Raw genomic sequence first — 24,043 nt, forward strand, 5'->3', positions numbered from 1 at the left:
CACCTCCCACCCTCCAACCCAAGCTGGAGTTTAGGGATAATGAGCATTTTGTGTGTCCGAGTGTGCACGCATACATGTGTGTGTATTCAAGCAGATGTAGTTTTGACTCGCTGGTGCGTTCATTCACACATCAGCCACCACGGTCACCATCTGTGGGCGAACCCATGACCGCTTTGTGGCTAATCCTCCCTGACTCGTCTGGGACTCTGGGAGCGCTGTCACAAGAAGTCGTCCCTGTCACCCATTCCTTAAACCACCTGAAGGTGACAGTGTTCTGTCATCAGTGTCTCTCAGCTCCCCTAACGGAAACTGCAGTCTAACCTTAAACCCCAGCACCAAAGTCAGCCACCTAACCAGGCCTGAATAATTCTCTTGGACATTACAAGGTGCATTAGGAGCTTGGCTGAGTGCTTTGCTGTGTCACATTTAAAATGTGGCTCCTTATAGGGTTTTTACCCATGAACATGCAGCCTTGCCAAAGGGAGGAAGTGGGTTATGAGATAGAATAACATAAGAGGTGCTCTATCTATTTTTTCTTATCGCTGTGATGTCCACTCTGATCCCTCTCATGAAACTGCAGTATCCTTTCATGACTCCTAAAATGCCAGACAGGAGTTCCTCTCAGTGGAGGAGGTTCATTAGATAGATGTCTGTTATTGAGGACACAGATTCTGCTTCTGTGCAGTTCTCTTTCTTTTTGCTGCCCTTCTCTCATCTCTACCCCCTCCCTCTCTTTGCAGCTCTTGTTTTTTCTGCCTCAGAAGCAGTTTAGTCAGAGGATTAAAAGAGATTACACTGTGATCTGGTTTGTGATAACTGCTCATATTTGGGGAAGTCCAATAATCACCTGCATAGAAGAGACAGACGCAATATCATCCACACTAGCTGTCTGTTGACAGACATGAAGAAACTAAAGCCCAGTCCAGTTTGATTCAAATCCATGTTGCTGAAAAGAAACAACAGGACAGTAGACCACTGGGACCCACCTCAGCTGCTGCCTCTGCTACTTGGGGGGAGGGGGTGTTTGTGAATAAGAATGTGGGTGCACAGAGAACTCCGCCATTGTTGACTAAAAGCCTGTCACAGCTGACCTCATAGCTTTTGGTAGGACTGGACATGGTAAGTTATGACCCTCTAAATCTCTGGGGAGTACAAAGACACTTCAGGTTCATGGCTTCGCTGCCATGTCACAGGATTGGCTTTTTCAATGCATGAGCATGTTTGATAAAAATCGAGTCACTTACCGTGTGGTCTTGTTAGTTGACTTTAGTCACCTCCAGATCTTGTCAGTTTTTCCTGAGGTCCAAGCATATTCATTTAGGCCAATTAACATTTAAAGATATAATTATACTTGACCAGTTCTGGACCCAATGGCCTATTCTGAGCCTTGATTATTGACTGCCAGTGCTCCTGATTAGCATGTCGGTCACAAGGGAAGTGTTGGCCTGTGGTCATGATGATAATTGAGATCATAATCACAGCCAATGAGTTTTGTGTGTGTGTGTGTGTGTGTACGGTGGTCGTTGTGAGGGGGGTGCAGGGCTACCAGCTGTCATGGGGGCTTTTGATTGATTGATGCCTGATGTGAGATGATGGATGTGTACTCACATTAAGCTGAGCGACGGCCATGCCAGGCTCGTCGCGGCTTCAGCAGTTTAAGGCAGCGCAATGGCTTCATTAAGAGGGAGAGCCACTGTGACCATAGATCACTGCGCCGACAGGCCAACACTGTGTCTGGCTGGGCTGATAATGATGTCATGAATTTGAGGGTCACAGGTTGAAGGGGCATTAACATATGTAAGGCTCCTGGAGGTTGATGGGTGATAGCGGTAATGGCAGAGTTTCTTCTTCACTGATTTGACTTTGTGAATTTATGGGCTGATACAAATGCATTACAGCATTGTAAAGCACCTGTCAGGAGGACCAGTGGGTTTGATATGTGAATGTGTCTCACGTGCATAAAGACTGAAAACAAATTCTAGCCAGATTCACATAAACTTTAATGATCCTGACAGCAAATGTCTTTGTTACCACTGCAATAACAAACAATTATGGAAATTAATATATACCATATACCATATATAGAATAAAGTGAGGAGGAAAATGTTCAAATAAAAATGTGCAAAAAGTGATGTGCCTCAGCTGGCTCAGGATGCTGACATACTTGTCCACAAACTGAGTGAAAGTGGGGAGGGTCTTGTCTAAGTCCCCAGAGATCATGAAGTAGTAACAGAGCAGGTGACGCCACACACGGTTGCCAGGTTAACTGAGGTGTTGATGTGAGATATGTAGTGTGCATGTATCCCTACAGTTCATTGTCTGGGCTGAAGAACCATCCCACCCTGTCCTCAAGAACCATATGAAAACAGTCTATGACAGTAATGGGATCTGTAACATCTCCTTCTAGCCATGTTTCTGTGACACACATAACACAACAATCTGATTCTGAACAAGGGCCAACAGCTCGTCCATCTTGTTGTCCAGTGATCTTTGCATTGCCCATAATGAGAGAAGGAAGATACACTGCTCTCCATCAGTCTCTGTTGTCTGGAACCAGCTCTCTCTCCTTGTCGCATCATTCTTTCTCCTTATCCTCAGATCTCGGTTGCATGTCTTCTGTCCTGGTCTCCAGGGTGATCAGCTGGTCCCTTGTGTAAAGGAAATAGCTGAGGAAGTGATTTCACTGTGAAAAAAAAAACAGAACAGATCTCTTTAGCATGTTTTGAGAGGTGTGCAGCTTAAATAATTCACAACTGAAAAAAATTTAACAAGTCGGACAAAAGAAGAAAACTAATTATGAAAAACATGAAAACAAACACTAATGACTGCAACAGGTCACACGCATGTCAGCGCAACAAACCAAAAATACATTTTTAACTAAAACAGCCTCCAACTGATTTTCACATGAGTAAGAATGTCTTGTTCAAAAGTAAATTTAAACTAATTATGTGAATCACTTGTTGGTGTTTATGATTCATTCGTATTAAGACAGGAGACAAGTTACTCTTATATGAACACTAATTAGTTAGTTTTTACCTCATATTCTCTCATTATTGTCCTTTCACTCATCCTCTTTTTGTCTCTCCATCTGTCATTGTCTGCCAACCTCTTGACCGACATATTGATTATTACACAGCACTGATGGCCTAAATTGAAACGATGTTGCCATCTCCATCTTTTTCTTCTTTACGCTTGTCTGTGTGCGTGGCCATTACTAAAGGTCATAACCCCTGACCTCCTATCTCTTCCCTCTCGATGGCTTTCAGAGGAGGACTCCAGGACCTAATCCAGTAATGGAGTGTACAGAAGAGCAGCCATTGAGGGTGGGAGGGAGGAGGAGGAGGGGGGTAACAGTTCTCCTCTTCTACTTCTATTCCCTCCCCTCTTTTTTTCTGTACATTTATCCCTTCACTAGAAGTAAAACCACCCCCCCTTCCTTTCTCCTCGCCACTTAAAGCAGGGACCAGCTGCGCCAGGAGCAAAAAAATCACAGTAGCCCATCTTTTTAATTCTGCTTTATTACACCCACTATCAATATTGTTATTGTTTAAAGTGGCCCTGGCTCTAGCGCCGCTCCGACATACGGACATCACACTGTGCCTACTCGTTAATTATGTATAGAGGAAGTAGCAGCTGCACGGGGGTCGCGGAGGAGAGGACTTGTGGGCTGCTTGAGTACAGGATGGCGAGTAGAGCTACCGAGGCCTGGCGTGAATTATTTACCCATGCATCACAGCTTGCCCGCTGAGCGTCATCCTCTGACATTTGGAGAGGGGAGCGATTGTCAGCATTCAGCCCTGTGTGATGTCGTGCTGGCGTAAAACGGGGATACTTTGTGGTGCAGGCCTTGGAGAGTGAACCTGGGAGACCTCAGTGCTTGTTAGATGCTGGAAAAAAAAAAAAATATATATATTTTTTAAATGTATGCATGTGTGACCACTGAATGCGGCAGTGAAGAAGTGAACCTTCAACATCAGCCATTCAGTGCTCCTGAAAATGATGCACCAGATGTTAATAATACATTTCTGAGCACACATGTAATATACAGTATGGTCAATGCATCAGCACTGCCCAGGCCCCACTGAAATCTAATATTAGCCATTCATTAAATATCACGTTTGTCACTCAAGCAACGTGCAAGAAAAGCAAAGAGAGGGTCAGTGAATACCTGCATCAGCAGTGAGTCTCTGCTCGTTCACATGCTGATGTCTTTCAATATTAATGGAGCATAACAGTGTTTAAGAGCTTATAATGTAGTGTCACAATTCAACATCATGCGTTTCTCCAGCTCTGCAGGCAACCACTGATGTTCAGTCATCACACAATAGTGTTATCAGTTAACAGAGAATAAACAGTAAAGGTGTGGAATATTGTTCAAACACAATGAATATCATACTCGCTTTTATTCTTGGTAATAGCCACAGCACAATAAACAAAAACATCACCACACAGATACACATAGGGATTATGTGGATACGTACAATTGGTTTTGAAAGGTTCAGACATTCAAGAGACGAATTCTAACAAATTATTTATTTCTATTTTCTTTGTCAGTTTTAAACTCCCTGCAGGTTGATTTTAAAAACAAAATAAATAGTGAGTAAATCCTTAATTTGGAAATGATCTGAAACTTCTAAAAAGTTGACCAGAGGCAAAGTACTGTGTAATTACAGTGTTGGGTGTGATGAAATGTTTACTAAGCGTGAAGGTCAATTTACCACCACTCAAAACATGAGTTGTTTTGAAAAGTGCACTTGATAATATTTGTTTGTGTGCTGATTTCCCCAACTATTTTTATTTGAGGAAAAATCTCACCCAATTTCAGCTTTTAAGCAGGAACTCACCTCTTAACCTGTCTTTGAATCGCATCCCTCCACACTGTCTGTTTTCCTGCTGAGGCACTGGTACACTGCACAATGGGCCGGTTTGTGCCACACTAACAATTCCAGCACTGGAGAGCTTGAGGGATGAGGCAGCGTCAGAAATGCAAAGTGAAAAAAGTAAGTCAAGTGGGAAGGAGAGGTCTGGCAGGGGATGGGGGGTTTGAGGTTGTGGGATCTCACAGCTGTGATGATCTCAGCTGGACCGGGTTTAGCAGGTTGGAGATGATTGTGAGACTGTATCTGTGGCAGTGCACCAAGACTGAGAAACATGAACAACAGGAAGTGTCCCAGTTTACTCGTTTTATACGTCACAGTGCAAAGGTGACTTGTCATTGGAACATATCAGTCTCACAGGGAATTCAATTGAGGTCACATGCAAAATACAGCAACCATATATTTCATATTTCCAGGCGCCAACCTATACTTAGACCAAGTATTTTGGTGTCAGGGTCCATAAAAGAGTATACTGGAAACCTAAGAAATATAGTATACCCCCAGCTCACTTCGCTTTCCCCCTCTTAGTGTCTAGCTAGCTGATATCTCGTAAAAGCTGTCTTTAAAGCTTGATGGGCTCATAAAAGCTGAGCTAACCTGTTTAGACGGATACTTTATCCTGTGGCCTTCACACCTTATTTAAGACTGACTCGTCGCTCTGCTTACCCTGCAGAAGAATGTAGACTCATCCGATGTCTCTGAACAACATAAACCACTGTGACACTGCAGTGAAGGGACACTTTTTTTTTAATTTGAAGATAATTATTCACCCTGTTATGAAACTTGGGCTGTCACATGTGTTTTCTTGCTGTTTATATGGTTCTTTGAAAATCAAAGATTTGCAGCATTAAAGGGTCTGGGGCACGATCCAGCAAATTAATTTAGTCTGTGCTTGCAACTTGTGAACACATGATTAGCTTTAATCATAAGCATGCAGTGCAGCTTTGTCTCATTACAAAGTGGCACTTACTCTGATGTGTGTGCATGCATGTGTGAGTGTGTGTGTGTGTTTCTGACTGTGTGAATGCATTACACAGTCCGAGCCATTCTCCAAACCCAACTCTCTCTCTCAGACTGAGCAAGTGCCTCTGAATCAATGGACTAGGATTAGGGGCTTTGACTTCAAAGTTCATCTCTTTCTTCATGGACGCAGCTGTCAGTTAGGAGCCGCCTCGCTCCTCTCTTCCCAGAAAATAACATACAGATAAGTTGCCAGCAATAGAGGTGGAGAAAGTTCTTATCGTGCACTCCATGCACTCTAAGAGAGCACGCCATGTTAATGTTGTGCCTCCCCCTTTGTTAGCTGTATGAAAGCATCTCAGTGTCACTCAGAAGAAGCAACTCAGAAAAAAACACTGGTACGGCTGCATGTAAACTGGTTTGCCCTCGATTGAATTTGAAGCAATAGCTAAATTAATCTTGTGGGGAGCTTTCATAGGATCTATTATACAGCATTTGCTGGGTTTTTCTCTTACCTTTAAAGATAAATGAGAATACAAGCAACACACAAGACCACATTTTTAAAGTCAAACGTTTCAAGCCTTTTTATTTTACAGTAAAATATGTTTTTCAACCTCTGTAAATTACATTCACTTCTAATTGACAGCCATCCTGACCTTGTGTCTGTTCTTCACTCTGAGCTAGAGCAGCTGCAATCTGCCTCACAAAAATCAAGTGAATAATTGGTTCATTTCTGAACTGCACCTGAGCATTAAAATTCTTTATTTCTTAACTAGTATTTCCTAGAATTTTCTGGCCATCTAGCTGGCTCTGCCACGACATTGCCCCGTGTCTTTTCATTGGACTGTAGATCGCCATCCCAGCTTCTTTCTCTTTAGCATTAAAGCCAAAGACCACATACTGGATGTCTTAAAACAAGAAAAAATATTTCAGTTCCTCTTTTTCCCCGAAAAAGTCACACTTTTTGTTCCAAATATGAGTAAACCAATCGCACTGCCCAGCACAGAAACAAAAATACTGTTACTCATCTTAAGTACGTTTACGTTGGAACCAAAGTTGTAAAACTTGCCAGAGAGAAGTCAGGGCAGAAGGCATTGATGGTGTCTCACATGTAGACAGCTGTCAGGCCGATTGCTCTCTTGCACCTGTAGTTTGACAATTCCCTTAAACAGAAGAATGAAAGTGAGAAAGATATATATGACATGTAGGAAGGAGGGGTTGGAGCACATGTCTTTGTGGTAATAAAGCAAACTGGGGTGAAGTTGAGCCCGGCCGGGTGGCAGGGGATATGTGAGCTGGGGAAAATTGGCCTTTTGAAATACAGAAGGGTGTGATAACCACAGGCCTGCCCCTTTTCTTGGTTTTCGTTGAGCTGCATTTCCTAGAGGACAATCCTCTGTGGTTCCCTTCAGGGCAGAGCTATATCTTCATTCTCACTCCAGGGAAGTGGGAGATGAACGGCCCACCAGAGGCCAGCCACCTTGGACAGTCTGGAGGAGGGAGCAGCTCAACACAAATTGCTTCTTTCCCCTGCTAATCACAGCTCCATGCTACCCAGTCACGTTACTAACGTGGTCTAGGCAGTCAGCCCAGATGATGGCCTCCGAGGACCCCCAAGAACTCCATATGGAGTCTGAAAGGAACCATAGATAGACATGCACGCACACACATTCACGGAAAGAGCCCCCATCTAGAAGTGGGGATTTTAGCTGGCCAGACGCCAATGTCAGTGCATCAGTCACAGGAGGACATGGGTGAAGTCAGAGCCTGACAAATCCATGGTTTTATCAGGCCTTTGTCCGGCCTGCAGCTGTCACTTACCAGGCTAGTTGGAAAGGATGAGGAAGACAGAAGGGAATTCATGACCTATCCTTGTTACCACAGAGGAGGACCGAGGCATTCAGAGATAAAACACATGGGAAACGAAAAGGAAAAAAATGAAGGAGGGGCAAGAACGCACTGGGATATTTTTATTAAGCTGGGTTATAGAGAGCAGAAAGTGGAAGGAAATAAATGCTTTAACTGTTTTCATTTGATTGTAGCAGAAATCACGGCTGATTGGCCGATGTGTGCCGATTTCCTCTGAAGAATCTAAAAAAATGTTTTATCTTTGTCCCTTTCCCGCTCAGAAATGACCTGCGGTAATGCATATCTAATCTTTTTCAATCATCGCAGTAGGTCCCAAAGGCTGTCCATCTCCCCAAAAAAATGCCTCATCTCTGTGTCTTTGAAATAAATGAAAGTCCACAGGGTGATGGAATAAAGATGAGCTAAGCCTTTGACTTGATGCAAGATTGCCAAAGGGCCCAAACTTAAGAAGCCTGCCCCCTCATCTGCTGCGTTGAGATACTGGGACCAGAGCAAGAAACCAGACAATCTGATAGAATTTCAATCAACAGTGATCAGATAAGGAATAACAGACCGCCTGATTTAAAAGTCAGACCGGAGCCCTAACAGTTCAGCCTTTTTTACTTTCGTCAGAAATGAACAAGTCTGTGACAACTCCTGTCAAACTTCATATCATGAAATATTATCTCCAGGATTATAACATTCTGTGGTTCCTATTCTGATTGGCTGGGATTTGCCCCTGGCCTTAGGTATGCTCATATGACCCATGTTGCACTCTCAGTGATTGGATTACTCCTTTATTGGCCAGTGGCAGTGTTTATATGACATGCCGAGACTTTCTGTGGCTTTGATCCACCAACAGAAGCGAAGAGGGGGACTGTGGCATACTATGCATCCTTGGCCTAAGCCTTGTGGTGTGTGAGACATCTGCCAAATCCTCCCGGATCAAGGGATGACTATTACACAGACAGGCATCCACATACCTCCAACTGCTGCCTCAGAGGGCTCATGACCCCTGTCCACAGGTCAGGTTTGAAAACACAGGTGGGATGGAGGTCACACATATGTCCGCATATAGAGATCTTCATACAACTGCCCTTTAATAGCCTTTTACTAAACAAATGCCCAAATAAAGGAGTTGCTTTATAGCTTGTAACCCCACAGGGGGTTATGAATACAACCTTAACATTTGATTCTGTCACAAAGCCACATTCATAACAAGTTCAGGGAGCTTGGGTCTTATTTTTGTTGATTTATATGGTATTTCACAACTTCAGCTACTTTTAATCCTTTTTAAATAAGACAAGGATGAGTTGGAGCAGCGGCGGGAGGAGGAGGAGGAGATCAGTGGAGAGTCTGTTTGTTGATCAAACAGGCCTGAATCCTTGTTGTTTGACATGACTCGGCATGCCTGTGAATTCACAGGTTCACCTCACCCCGTAAGCCCTCAGAATAAGCTCTCACCCAATCTGTAAATACAGCAGTAGTGTGACTTTACTGAATATGAGTGTCTGTAAAGTGAGGAGACGGGGAAAGTGAGATAGTGAGTGTGTGTCGTCGTCTTTGTGTCTCTTTCCACGTCTGTGTGTTGCAGCCTGCGTTGCGTGGGCATGTTTTCATGCATATGGGAGCAGCATTGCCACCCTGAGAGGCCATGTGCTGACATTTCAGTCTGCAAACACACAAATGAATTTTGAGCAGACCTCATTATGCAGGCCCGAATGAAGATGCTGGCTGTGAAAACTCTGTGGCATATGGATACTTTATCTCCCCCATGTTTTTTAATTACTTTACACGCAGTATCCTATTTTCCATTGAACTACATTTTAAAAGGAGGACTTTCATAAAAAAAAAAAAAAAAAACTGCAACGGGATTAAGCCCTATAAGCTCATACGATCATGATGCAGACATTTTCCCTTAAGCATAAACATGACATGGTTTGTGGCAAAGTGATGAGCAGTGCTCATTCCTATTCCTTCATAGCCTTATATTTCTGGCATCATGGACACATCCATCCTAACTGCTGAGGTGATCTTCAAACATATACTGCTACAAGGTTTCCCCCCAATCTTTTCTCACACTTCTTGTTCTTCAGGCCCATTACATACACTGATGTATTCATGGGGGAATTTGTGGAAGAAGTGACACCTGATGCATCAACAACGATCATGCTGACTAATTATGCATTGAGGGACCCCAGCTCTGAGGAGCTCTCAGGGAAGGCAGCAGAATCCATCTTCTTTATGAATGAAGACAGGCCTTCTGTCGACTATTGCTGTGATAGCGCAGCTTCTGATGCCACTTTGTGGTTGATTCCTGCCCTTCGACACTGCTTATCGTACAGCTCTTTTTTCTTTCCATATGAATATATTTACACTGGATAATTACAAGGAGTGCTTTCCAAGAATCCCATCATCTCCCCCCATGCTGGATGGGGGGCATAGAGGAGAAACCCCTAAAGATAATCTAGATATTGCACAGGCCTCCTTTGAACTACCATGACAAATTCAGCCCAAGTTAAATCCCACCCCCACTCCCAACCCATATTTGATGCAATTTCCATTTGTAGCTCTTGGGAAAATAATATATAAGTGCTGTGCTGCTATTTCTTAAATTTCCGGGAGATCTTGTCTCAGCTGATCTTCTTGCAGTGCACACCCCACCACTTTATCCAGCACATACTGGAGCGATAGAGGCCAATCCTCTTTCTTGATGCATTAAGTGGGTGATAGAAGGGCAATAGGTCGTCTAATGTTGTCAGTGTATATGGACTCACGTAGTCTTGTTTATAGCCTAGGTTGAATGTCTTTGTCTGGATCCCCAGCTGGCTTTCACTGCACCCCCTGATTCCTCTAGCCAGGTCGTGACTGTTTGAGATGCTGATGCTAGCAATGACCCTCCCTGGAGGGTCAAAGAAAAAAATTTACGAGGTTGTTTGTTCGGAGCCAGCCTCGACTTCTCTTTGACCAGCCTCAGGGATTAAGCTAATTGCATGTATTGGGCTTTCCAGTTCTATATTTGGTCTTTTTCCACCAGACCTCTCTCTCTCTCAGCAAGCAGGGATGATGGTGACCTGTATTTCAGAATATGCATTAGCAGGAGAAAACATAAACAGGATTCACTCAGAATTGCTGATACGTTTTCATTTTTCCTTCTCAATTGCATGGCTGTGTGTGTGCACAGTATAGCTAAGGCCAACATATTAAGAGGAACCTGTGGGGGCATTCGGGTGATGACAATAACAAACTAAATAGATGTAGAGCTCTTTCTGAAACTGCTATTTCTCAGTCTATCAATTAGTTACAACATTTTAAAGGGAAATTTGCTCTTTTATTAGCATACAAGTGCTGTCATAGATTTGTACATATAGTCTATGAACAGAAGCTCTTCTTTTACCAACATTACGAACAGTAATAGACCGACTCCATCATCACCCAACAGCCTAAAAGCAGAAGCTACCTCACACCCCAGTGAGCCACTTAATTGCCCACATCCACATAAAAGGCCTAATGCACTCCCACACACATAAAGCTATAGGAATCAAATGGAGTATAACTAATACAATTGATTTTGATCAGGCAATACGAATAACAAGATAACTACACTTCACCAAGTGCTACTCAGGGGGATGCTCTGAGATCCTAGCATCATTTATGAGCTGCTTTTTATTGTGCTTTTAATGAAGCTTGATTGGTAGCATGTCTTTGTGCCCATTATCATCAGAAGGATGTGCTCATTCTAATCTGTAATTATCACCGTAATGTGCCCAGAATCCACTGGGCCCAAGCAAGCAATCATTTCCACCGCTGGCATGCCACCTGTAAGTGCGACTCCCGAGGACACGCACAATGACAGGGTGACAGGTCCTCGAGTCAAGTGTCCATTTTGACAATGTTTTTATCTTTATATCTCCCCCTATCCCCTTATTTTACCCACCTGGGCTTCTTTTCTTCTCTTTGTCTTCTGGCGATTTTGGTTTCTTCACACTGGCTGAGATCCTTTCTTCCCCTTGTCTCACATGCTGTTGATTAACCTTTCTCTTTTTTCACTCAACACCAAACCCAAGAACACCCCTCCTGCCTTTATCTCCTTTTCCTTCCATCCCACTCCCTACATCCCCACGCTCCCATCCCCTCCCAGCACAAATTCCTAACCTTTGGTCACTTTCATCCCTGTGGTATGCATAAATGCAGGCCTATTATCAAGCCGGTTGTCTGATCATAATTATGCATTTTGTCATGTGCTGCCTCTGTAGCTGCTGATAAAAGGAGAGCCTGATTAAGCTGAAGGAAGGCTATTGATTCCTATTGACAGGCCCCTCAAAGCCCTTTAATGAAGGGGATGTAAATGAAGGTTTTCCACAGTGTTTAATGACTGTGTATCAAAAAGGCCAATATGCTCCTGCAGTCTAAAAGGGATATGCATCATTCACAATGGTGCACGAGGGACACTTTCAGTTATCGGGATGTTAAGGAGCAATAGATGGTGAGAGGGAGTGTAGGAAGAAAAGCATGAAGCTATGTCAGCCGGGTCTGCAAAAGGGAATACTGACTGTCAGATCAAGGGGATCCTCTACACAATTTAGAGGGGTGTTCGGGTGGTCAAGTGAATTATTCAAAAAATGAACAAGCATCTGGAGCAACATGCTGGCAAGAGTGGTGTGCCAGGTGTGATTACCGAGTGGAAGTTTGCTGAAAAATTACCCTCTAAATAACCGCTCAGTGTTTTATGTGGATGCGAAATGAAAAGTCCCACTGTCTTACTTTCTGTTTTTCTGTTCCCCAGCGGTCAGATGGCTCCCAGTAACCATGACCGGATACAAAGGCTGAGGCACGAGTTCCAGCAGGCCATACATGAGGACCCCGAGGACCATCAGCACACCTATAGTATCGACCCATCTTTGGTGAGTGTCCAATGGGACCGTGCTCCATCAGCAGCACTGAGCTACGCAGACCCACAAACACATTTACTACACAATCCCCTGCGATACTAATTTCCCTTAATGCACCACTGGTCACCCATATTATCTCCAGAGCCAGTAAAGTGCTTGAAGAACATCAGAATCGATACAGTAGAATCTTATTCATGTGACTACTTGTGACCTGACCTGACTTCATTCAGAGTTTGTCTTCCACTTGGCAAAAGGCACTAACAAACTCTAACAAACACATTTCAGTTCTAGGAAACATATCTTTTATTGGTATTTGATTGATTGGTTCTTGATGATTATCACTGTTACCCAGTTCATTTGATAAAAATACACAGCAGTAGAAAACATTCCAGTAAATTGTACTTTCTGAGCAATGTTAATGCTAAAAATGCATTATCAAGAAAAGATACAGTGTTTAGTTATACATCTCCACAGACTACAGTAACATTACTGCATCCAGGGACAAACTATAATGACAATGTTACTTCGTGAAATTTAATAATAATTAATATAACAACAAACTCAGAATTCATTCGTTGTGGAAAGTGCCACTGGCTCATATCCCTCAAACTGTTTCTTTTTTCTTCTCTTCGGGATCCAACCTTGGGAACAAAATGGTAATTTGTAAAAAAAAAACTAAATATGACTCACTTATGGCAGGAAGGCAGAGAGGAGATGAACAAGGGAAACAAGTGACTATTTGGGAGCCTGTTGCAAAGTATTTGAATTTGATGACACTCAGGCACTCTTTCATTCGAATTTTCATCCGACTCTATTAAAGGGATTTTTAAATTAAAAAAATTTTGAATTAAAATTTTAGGAGGTTTTTTAAGCCCTTCTCCTCTCCCATGATTGATCTGTAGGAACAATGGGATTTACTCCTCATAATTGGAAAAATTTAATCAAGTTAATTCCTTTGTTAATTAATTCAGAGTTGATCTGGTATCCTTCCCTGCTGAGCATGAAAACTTTAGCTGTGCCTGGAGTTTAAATAAAGAAACACTTTATTTTATCCTTTTACCCAGTGATTTCCCAGATTATTGTAACATGCAGTCCTACTGTTTAGGTAACAGTGTTTTTTAAGTAAACTTATTAGTTGAAACTTAATTTCCACTTTATTATATGGTCAAGTAGGAACAAATTAAAGGTAGGTATTGTATATTTTTTTTAGTTATAATGGCTTGAGAAAGGGTTTGCTTTTTTGTGTTTTGACATTTCACATCTGGTTATAGAAGAAAAATGGTTAGATGTAGAGCTGTTTCTAAATTATGGGTCAAAATGTCAGACCTTGAAAGTAAAAAAATATTTGGCATCAAATTTCCCGGAGAATTATTGGTGTCAGTTGGCCAATTGAATGGGTTTCTGGAGTGGCAGCGTTTTTCTACTGTTTTTCCTCTTGTCTAAATGAGTTTGTTTCAGACATAACAGCATTTATCCCCACCACGTTCCCTCCTTCCACGTTCTCACACAGAGAAATACCTTATTTGCTCTGGATTAGCTTCAGTGTTAGTCCTACCCATGGTTGAAAACCACTGAAAGACGAATATCTTACTGCACTGTTTTCTTAATCTCTCTCTCTCTCTCTTGCTGTCAGACTGAGATGTTAACTGTTTGCTCAGTACTCCACAGTCTCTCTGAGCCACTGAGCTCCTAATTGCTTGTGATTGTTGACATTGTTGAGCGTACCCCTGCTATTCCACGGGTAAGAAGATATAGGGCCAGCCCTGGAGTATTGAAGTCTGTTTTATCAGCCCTCTATCATGTTATTTCAGTCCTGAACAAGGATTCACAATGGCAGAGCTTGTTAGGAAAGATACAGCCGTACCCATGTTATGTGTTGACACTGATTAGATGAATTCAAGGGGAAATCCTGTCTTAGTGTCATCTAAAAGCAAAACGGATATGTATCTATTTTAGACAGACGGGGCAATAATTTTAATATGGAAACAAAGGGAAAGTATGAAAAGAAAAGAAGGCGGGAATATATGAGGTGACACATTTATGGTTGATTTGAAAAGATTCAGGAGGAAGAAAATGATACAGATACAGTCTGTGTAAGAGCAGGAAGCAGAGATAAAAATACATCAGAGGAATAAACTATTCTTCAACTGTAGTCTGTATAGTTTTAGAGTTATTATGAAATTGAAATCTCGTTAAAACTTTGATAGAGAGTGAACTTTTCAAATGTTGGTTTCATAAGTGTAGGTGGAGGCATTTGTGACATCAGTTTAATTTTGATAAAGAGTTTTGGGCAACTTTACAAACCTTGTAGCTGTTTTCCCTTCTTGCCTATTGCAGATATGTTCTGTGTAGAATATGAGGTCAGTCAAACTGTGGATTTCATATTTTATCATTGCAAAATATTGTCCTTTGTGACAAAAACATCTCTGTGACCTGTAGTTTTTGTAAACTGATTGAAAAGTGTTTCGGGCGAGATGCTCATGATGGCAGTTGAATGTCTTCCACATTAATATGTGCAGATCTGCACAAGTCGTCCCTGCACTGAAGGTTGCCTTGTTATGGCCTTAACACAGAAATGCAGTATTTTAAGCCATTAAAGTTTTATTATTTGTTCTGCATATTTTTCTCTCCAAAAAAATCCAGCAACGGCTGAGATCACCTGATAACTTTTCTAGATGTTGAAAATTAAAACATTACAGAAAAAACAATGTCGCCTCAGGTTCATTTAGAAGCTGTATGGGTTGCACAATATTTTGAAATTATGTGATATGCAATAACGTTGAATATAACGCTTTGGGTTTGCTGCTAACATAGACCCCATACACTGAGTAGCCTATGCAGACACTGAAAAAATTAAATGCATTAATTCCATTACAACAACATATTTTTATTAAAAAAAAAATTCCACGTGGCTATGGAGGCAGGGACCACGGACTGCTCCACAGCCCAAGGGAGAAGGTGCACAGCCCGGCCACAGCACCATCTGGTCCAGGGCAGCTACCCAGGGAGCCATGCACAGCTCCACTAAGTCCAATTACAGTGATCATTTGCGGTCTTTCATACATGTTTGGACCATAATAGAGTTATGTTTATACAGTTTTTACTCTCTCTGTCAGTAATGTACTGCTCCTCTCTGTGTCTTTATCATTCGTGCTGTGCACTGTGCCAACCGAAGTGGGCCAAATCGAGCCAGCTGCCATCTCCTCCGGCTCTCCATACAAGTTTACACATTAGGTTGTTTTTACCCAGACTGAGTTTACACATATGTCTGATCGATCATTATGTGATGATCAGTGTTAATAATGTGGCGTCATTTCAAACAAATCAACGTTTAAACTATAGCGGGTGAAAACATAACCTCCTTGGCTGAGCTAATAATTCTGGAGCGCTGCAAAACAGCTACTAAATGGACCTGGTGGTGAAATAATAGAATATAAAGAGTAATATTTTGATTCACTTTAATGGTCACTATATACAGATTCAACTTTAAATATGCTTCATTTTAGTTTTTGTTTTAAAAGAGGAAAAATCGTGATATTTAAATGGCTTGTCTCTGGGGTGTTGGAGACTGAGCTCAGGTATGTCCGCTGTGAACGCCTGTAATGACAATGCTGGGGTCAGCCTTCGAGCCCCAGCTCCTCCTTAATGGAATAATGAGTGGGACACAGGAAGCCCTGTCTATCATGTCGCCCCAAGTACACAATTAGAGCTGGCATGTTTTCTCTCCCTCCCTAACTGCTGCTCTCTGAGCGGGGATTTCCAGATGTTCATCATAAAACGCGATGTATTTTCCAAAGAGTTGGCTTTCTCTCTCTCACTCTTTGACTGAGGCAATAAAATCAATTTGTGCTGTTGCGTTGGAGGACCGACGAGCATGACCACACAGACGAGTGGGAGCGCCATGCTGGTACCTTGGATCAAACACACCAACAGCAGCTCGTAAAGCCCTTATTTATGCGAATTCCTTTGAATTTATTATCGCTCTATCTCCTGCTACCAGGATACGTGCTTCTACAAGCATTTGCTATGTTTGCACAAACTCTGAATCTTGTGCTTTTATGTTGGTGGTTGTTCCGTTGTGATTGTGTAATCTTTCCTATGTGATCATGTGAAGAATAAGCCACTTTTAGCCGCAGTCACTTGACTACCCAAAGGGGCGACGGGTTGGAATTATTAGTGTGAGCTCCTGGCTGTGAGCAGCAACGTAATACATGTGATGTCTTGTGAGATACTAGCTGCTGTATCAATCCATCCTCACTGATCTGATAACAAGTGGACTGTTCTAAGAACAGGTGCGAACTCACCAAGACGCACTGTCGCATTTGAGGTCTTTCAGGTCTGAACAGGGCCCTGAGCAGACCTGGTACTAACATCTGTCTCTGGTGATCCGAACACAAGTGGACAGATTTTCAAGAGTTGGCACAGAGCTAGAGAGGTTTAGCACAAAGCACTTAGGCTAATTTAAAGCTATTTTAAAATAGAGGTAGGGTGGAAAGTTGTTGAAACACTTTTTACCTAATTTGTTGAAATCCTCGACATGACGCAATCTCCATCAATAAATAAAGTTGTTTAAAAAAGAAGAAGAAAAGCCGGTGTCTGTGTCCCTCAAACGACTGTAACAAACACAAATGGTCCTAATGTGACGATTGGTCACACACTGTGCTCATGCTCTGACTGCGCATGACCTGAGGCATCACAAGCCAAAAAGACAGAGCTGAAGCAGAGACGATAGCCAGAGTTCGTGAGTGAGTCACAAACTGTGCTTTCACGTGTTTTACTGGGCGTAACTCAGAGTGCTGATCTGAGGGGACAGGATGTACATGTTGTGTATTTTCAACCTGTAGCCTGCTCTTGCTAGTTTTTCCATGATTACCAACCCAAGCTTTAAACGTTTTTTTCTGTAATGTACTTACAAGACTGAAACAAGGACACACATTTTTTACAGATATTATTACAAAGTAAATGTTATTCATAATTCAAGTGAATCTGGACCACAACTTAATGTAAAATCCAGCAGTCTTGTTACTCTCGTGATTCATGATTGTATTATTCTGCTACTTATGTAAATGTTCTTGATTTCAGTCAAGCCTTTGTCTGGCTTCCTCTAGTTTACCATATGTCGAGGCTGCATGAGTAGATTCCAGATAAGTGTTGGTCACTGTTGTGCAAATAGCAGGTGTGGTGGTGCACTGATCTCATGATTGCACCTGCCATGAGCGATAGGTCTTTGCCAAAACATTTGAACAACACCTCATAAATTACAGTGAGTTGTGAAAAAGACTTTTAAAAAAGTATATGATTCACTGTTTCACCCTGCTGCCGATTCACAGGGAAAACACACCTCTAGACACATATATGTACACATGCAAACACATCCAGCGTTTTTACTGCAGTCGATTTATAAGCGATACAAAACTGCGTTAGCAGATAAGAGATAATGGAGGGAGAAGCATTTTTACCTCACACATTCATCCACACAGATATCTCCCCTGCAAAAAATGAGACCACAACATTTTGTCGTGCTGTGTTGTGTTGTGTGAGTCCTTCAGCGATGTGGAGATAGCCCGTCCAACAACCAATTTAGCTCAGTTTCCTGGGCCAGGGACCACACTGCTTGCTCTCAGATGGATTCTCTGCCCAGAGCTACACACCCTCGCAACCACAAATGGACGGGGCTTGCTCATAATAAATTGGCGGAATTGGGCCAAAACAAGGACTTTAAGAGAGAATCATTATCCAGCTGGGCCTTCGTCAGGATGTGGTGTTTCACTAACATTCTCTCACTTTCTTCTCATTCTCTCTGCCCATTAGCAACATAAATGTCTTCCATATGCCTGTTGGTAAAAAGCACGGCTGCTCTGTTAAAAAAAGAAAACACTCTGTGGCGGCCTACAAACAGCATCATGAGGAATGTTGGTGTTAAAACCAGTGCTGACCCATCACAGCAACCTGGTGGGATATCTAAAAGGTCAGAGCAAAAAAATATGTCACCTTGGCCATCTTGCTTATGTTTTGAACTTGTCTAAGCTCAGCCCCCTGCCAGCTGCTTTCCTGCTCCCGGATTTTTGATAGCTGCAAATAATTTTCATAATTATGTCCCCTCCTGGCTCACCGTCTGCGAATGCTCCCGTGTTTTAACAGGTGGAGATTTTTTTCCTACCTCTCCCTGCTTGGTCGGTGACACCAGCAAGGAAACAAGGGGGGAGGGGGATAAAAGCGTGCTGTATAGACATCATTTTTCACGTTATTGGATAAAAACGAACAGGGACGTCACTTTGATTTGATTTCACCAAATGTCATGTTTTATGTGGCATTGTATTCCAGGCCTAACATGGAATAATCTGATTCTGCTTCCCTGGATAATACCATTACACTGACTGATTTTCTCTCCTGGATATTTCTCATGCATTTCTCTCCGGCTTGGTGTCACCCACCTCAACCGAAGCATCAAGCGCCCCCCCGGACTCCTCACCACTTCTCTTTCAGATCACATTTAAAAACTTTCAGAGTGCGTGACTAATTATTTTCTCACCACCACATTTGGCCACAGTAAAACAATTTCTCCGATTCCCTTCCACTTCATCTGATTTGTACGTGCGCCACACTCTCTGAACTGGGGGGAAACGTGTTGTTGCTGCAGAAACCTGAAACATATGAGTCCAATTCACTTCACCCACGTGGAATACTATTATGTTTTTACGTCTTGGAGGGCTCGAGAGAGAGGACTTGCTATTGACGCTGAGTGAAATGTAATTGCACTGTTATTACAGCTGTCCGTGAGAGGAGAAAAATATTCATTTGAACAACACAAGATGTTTCCAAAGACACTTTGGCTGACAGCCTTTCCCTACGCCCACACACCTCTACCCCATCAATCCATTCTAACATGCACCATTACCCTTCTTCTAACCTACAAACACGTATCACAAAGTTCTCAAAATGTACAAAGATCTCCTACCAAGATTCAAAACACCTAACTTTTTGAAAGTTGTCAAAACTCAGCTGACAAGTAAAATCGTGAAAAATATTAGATAATATTTGAATAAACATTGTACACCTGCCGACCACATTACCACGCAAGCTTTAACAACTGCTGTATGGTCAAGCCACGCTCACCACACCTCCTCATCTCGCCTCCATTTAATTGGCTTGTCGTGTTCTTTCATCAGGCAGCTCGTTAGCAGTTCACTGCGTTGGGGGAGATGATATCTCCATGTCAACCAAGCCGATGATCAGATAACAAACACACAAGCGCATACACACATGCTGGTGCAGGTTTGTGATGTGTGATCGAGGCACATCACACTCAGATCTGTGGAATGAGGCAGAGACTATGGTTATACTCATCTATAGTTTATATCTGCAGTGCTGCGTACTGGTGCGTATCTGTTGAATAAAAGATGGATTACATAGATTTTAATTTCGCTTTGACAGCTGCTTTTCTTAGCACCCATTTCCTCTTGAGAAACGACAAGGCCACATGGTTCTTTTCATTTGAAAAGAATAGAATAGGATAGACAATAGTTTGATAGTGTGGTACAGTAACGATTCATCTGACAGTTGGCGAGAGGTCTTACTCCAGTCTGCATGTCTTTGGACTGTGGGAGGACGACAGAGTATTTGGAGAAACCCCAGGCAAAGAGAACATGCAACCTCCCCACACCAAGGACCCCGGACCAACGATGATTTTAACCTGGAACCTTCTTACATAAAGAATTTGAGATATGAACACTGCACCTTATTCCTGGATTACCCTCCATGATAACCAAAGTCCTTCTGTAGTTCTCAAAGTCAACCACACTTTCTTCTAGAGTTTTTCCAATTTTTTAAAATGTAAATTATTTATGACTCTTTGACAGTACTGAAAGATTCCTCTTCCCCATAAAGAATTTAAGTACAAAGTGTGTTGTCTGGCATTTTAATAAACCAAGGATTTATAATTGATAGAATGATAATAACTCTATGAATTAGGCCTTCAACAGGATTACGAGGCAGTTTTCCTCCACCAGCTCAGGTGCTTTCCTCAGTGTCATTGTCATCCTGGATTCACAGCCACTAACAACCTGCTCCCTGAGGGCAGCCAGAAACCACAGGAGGCCTCACACTGTCAAACCACCTGCTGTGCCGAGGGACATTTATTCCACCATTTAAGAATGTGTGTGTAGATGAGTGTGCAAACAAGCCTGCTATGGTTTGGATGTAATGAGCGTGTGCACAGAATGAAATGTTTGGTGTAATGTCTCTCTGTGTCTAAACTGTGCATTGTCTTGTTTGATTTGACGTTTGCAGGTGAGCAATGGGACAGAGATGCAGAGCGGACGCCATTCTGTGACAGTGGAGACTCAGAAAGAGCAGCAAGAGGACAGAGACGGTTTCCAACAGGCGCAGAGACAGTACAGCTCCCTGCCGCGGTGAGACATCCCTCCTCCTCTGCCTCCCTGTCACTGCTTGCCTGTCAGCCTCCGTCTCTCTCTCTCTCCCTGCCCAGACTTTGACTTATCACGTTCTCCCTGCCCTTTCTCAACCTCTTCGTTTGACTTTTTCGATTTCCATCAATTTCCTTTCTTCATATTTGGGCCTTTTACCTCTTTTGTTCCTGGACACGTGCTTTATCTTTTGTCTTTGGCTACAAAGTAAATCGCCACGAAGCCACTTTTAACTCATTTAAATTATTCTCAGCAAAAACTCTTTGAATTCAATAATTTAATGTGATTGCTTGGAATTATTTGACTGATATTCAAACTTCATTAATTCGATGTTGACCCTGAGGGAGTGATGACTTTGTCACAGCCATCAACCCCCCCCCCCCCCCCCCCCCCCCTTTCCTCTGATCACCAGCTCTAAAATCCTGTTTTTAAAAGGGTTTTTCTCTCGGCAATCTCTCGCCTTAAATCAGCTTGATGATTCCAGAGCTACAACTGCTGCTCTTTATCTTCTCCATCTTCCTGTTTCGATTCCTTTGCATATTAGTCAAAGAGATGCCAAGAAAGCTTATATCCAATATCTCACGTCTGGAGGCCTTGCGGGGAAAGGAGTTTAGTAGCAGTATTTGCATTTCCTGCCATCGCTCTGTAAAGTGTCTGCAAAGATCCTTCAAAGCACTTTATTCGATGCAAATTGCGAAACCAACCACTGCTGGTGAAACATCTCCATATTTAAAGCTTTACATGTTTAAAGAGAGAGTTGCAAAGGTGCTGATTCTATTAAGGCTGTAAAATGTGCCAGTCAAATGTCATGAGGCTGTTCGATATGAATATTCATGGAGTCGTCCTTTTTTCAGGTAAAACATCAGGCAATAGTTTTTTGAACGGCCATATCTTGGAACCTAATATGGTGGGACACTCAAAGTGACAGTGAGTCAACACTATATACCAAACGAAAGCCAGTCACTATAGTCTTCGGAGTTGTGAGCTTTAAATCCAGTACCTCTTAGCAGAAGGTAGAAAATAACGTTATCTCGGAGCCCGAGTGGACAGCTGCCTCCGTCTCTCTCAGACTGACCCTGGGTCCAGACGCAGACATCTTCACCAAGCGGAAAGGATGACTTGACGTAGTGGAATGATTTTACCCGAGAGAGCAGCATGAAAGTGAGGTGCGCTCACCCTGCAGTGGACGTCTGGGGACAGAAATGTCCTCATGAAGTCGTGAGAAAGAAGAGAATAGACTGAGGGGTCTCCAGCTTTAGATTGGATTGTTCGTCTTTCAGGGGGAAGTCGTAGATTTTATACTTTGACTGACAAACAAAGAGATTTAATTTTAGTAATAAAACAAACATTTCCTTTTCTCATTAAACGTTTCCACACTGAAAAAAGTGTTTGTGTTTTGAAATACACAGTATGTTCTAAAGTGAAGTCATATTTATTTTCGCTGGCTGCTTTGCCAGTTTAATAAAAGACAGGACACTTAATGTGTGTATATACAGCAAATGTGTGTGGTCTTTTCATTCTCTTGGCCAGAGTGAGTCTGCTCCCTTGTGATTTCAATCTTTCCCTCCACTAACAGCAGTCACTTCTTCTTAGCTGCTCTGCTCTCTGTGAGCAGTCCCAGTCGGGTCGATTAAAGCATGTTACTGTCTAAAGCTATGGATTTGTGATCCACATAGACCCGTAATCAATGTGGTCTGTATGAGCCAGACCGATCTATGCATTCCCTTCATAGGTGTTATCTGCTGGCATCTCATGTGATGTGACAGTTGCCTCCAGCCCCCCCCCCCTCCCCGCGGGTCGCTTCTCTTGGGAAAGTTGGTCTGGCTGGCCAAAAAGCCGGGCGAGGGTGGCCTTTGATATACATTCCTCTCATAATCTCATAGCGTCTTTTAGCGAGGACTCGCATGAGCTCCGGCTTGACCTTTGACCTTGGCTAAGGCTTTATAGATCTTGTGTCTAACACGGCTGCTCATTTAGGAGCTGGAGTCTACATCCGCAGATTAATAACCACAATTCTCCCAAACGCCAACCACCTCTCTTTTGGAACCCCTTCATCCTGTCGTTCTCTTCCAAAACAGGAAGCCTAGCCAGTGAGCCGTTCAGCCAAAATGGGACCCCCCACCACCACCACCGCCAGCCCCACCATCACACACACTCAAACACTCACACAAATATCTTCTTCCCAAAGAGTTCCAGAAGAAGCCATGGTGGCTGGTTATCTGATGACGGCCAGGCTTAGCTCTCTGTCTGGGATGTGAGGACTGGAAGAGCACTAATGAAGGCTTGTTGTTGGAGCAGGATTAGCGGAGACAGGCAGCGGATGGCGAGAGGGGCTGGGAGAGGAATGAGCGTGTTAGTAGGAAAGAGAGACCACTGATTAGCTTGAAAGAGGCGCACTAGCACACAAACACACGCACGAATGTGGTCAATATAAGACTCTTAACTGTGGCCCCAACTGCCAGGGTTTCTTGCGTATATCCGTGCAGCTCTTGCATTCCTCAGCCAAAACATAATTGTTCCACGCTGGTAAAGAAAACATTATTCCAGGTTTGTTAACAATTTATTTGTATAATATCGAAATGATTTTTCCATTGCCCAATGCATGCATTTGGTTTTTCATCTAATCAATTTGTATCTGAGCATGTGTGTGTGTGTGGGTGCGCTTGCTTTCTCCCCCTTCTCATGAACTCTGATTCTTCCCAGCTGTTTTAAAGAAACACAGCAGCCACAAAACTTCTCTGCGAGCCAACTTCCTGGCTTTGTTTGTTATGTTCTGTCATTCTAAATTTACCCCGCTCCTTGGCATGATGTACTTTCCCATCCCCTCCCTCTGTAAATGTAACTAATCTACTCTGTGACATATTCTGGCGCAGGAGTGGAGGTGATAAGAGAACTCGCTCCCCTGACGCATCAATCACTGCTACATTCCTGTGGAACAATGCCATTTCTGCTCTTTCCTCATTGCCGCCATAGAATTTCCCCTTGAATCCCCCTTCTTCTCTTATCTACTTTCAAATCTAAAAGTTCACTGTGGAAGTGC

At 42.8% G+C, this 24,043-nt stretch overlaps 1 protein-coding gene across 1 annotated transcript in view; it reads left to right on the top strand.

Annotated features, from left to right (window-relative positions):
* The window catches only part of LOC133026865 (partitioning defective 3 homolog), a 345,261-nt gene that overhangs the window by 315,726 nt on the left and 5,492 nt on the right, over positions 1 to 24,043 (top strand). The window contains exons 22-23 of the mRNA XM_061093848.1: positions 12,472 to 12,589; positions 20,867 to 20,988. Of these exons, the coding sequence (XP_060949831.1) occupies positions 12,472 to 12,589; positions 20,867 to 20,988 (240 nt within the window). The remainder of the gene's footprint in view (positions 1 to 12,471; positions 12,590 to 20,866; positions 20,989 to 24,043) is intronic.

Source organism: Limanda limanda, chromosome 20 (genome assembly GCF_963576545.1).
Source record: "Limanda limanda chromosome 20, fLimLim1.1, whole genome shotgun sequence".
Classification (NCBI taxonomy): Eukaryota; Metazoa; Chordata; class Actinopteri; order Pleuronectiformes; family Pleuronectidae; genus Limanda; species Limanda limanda.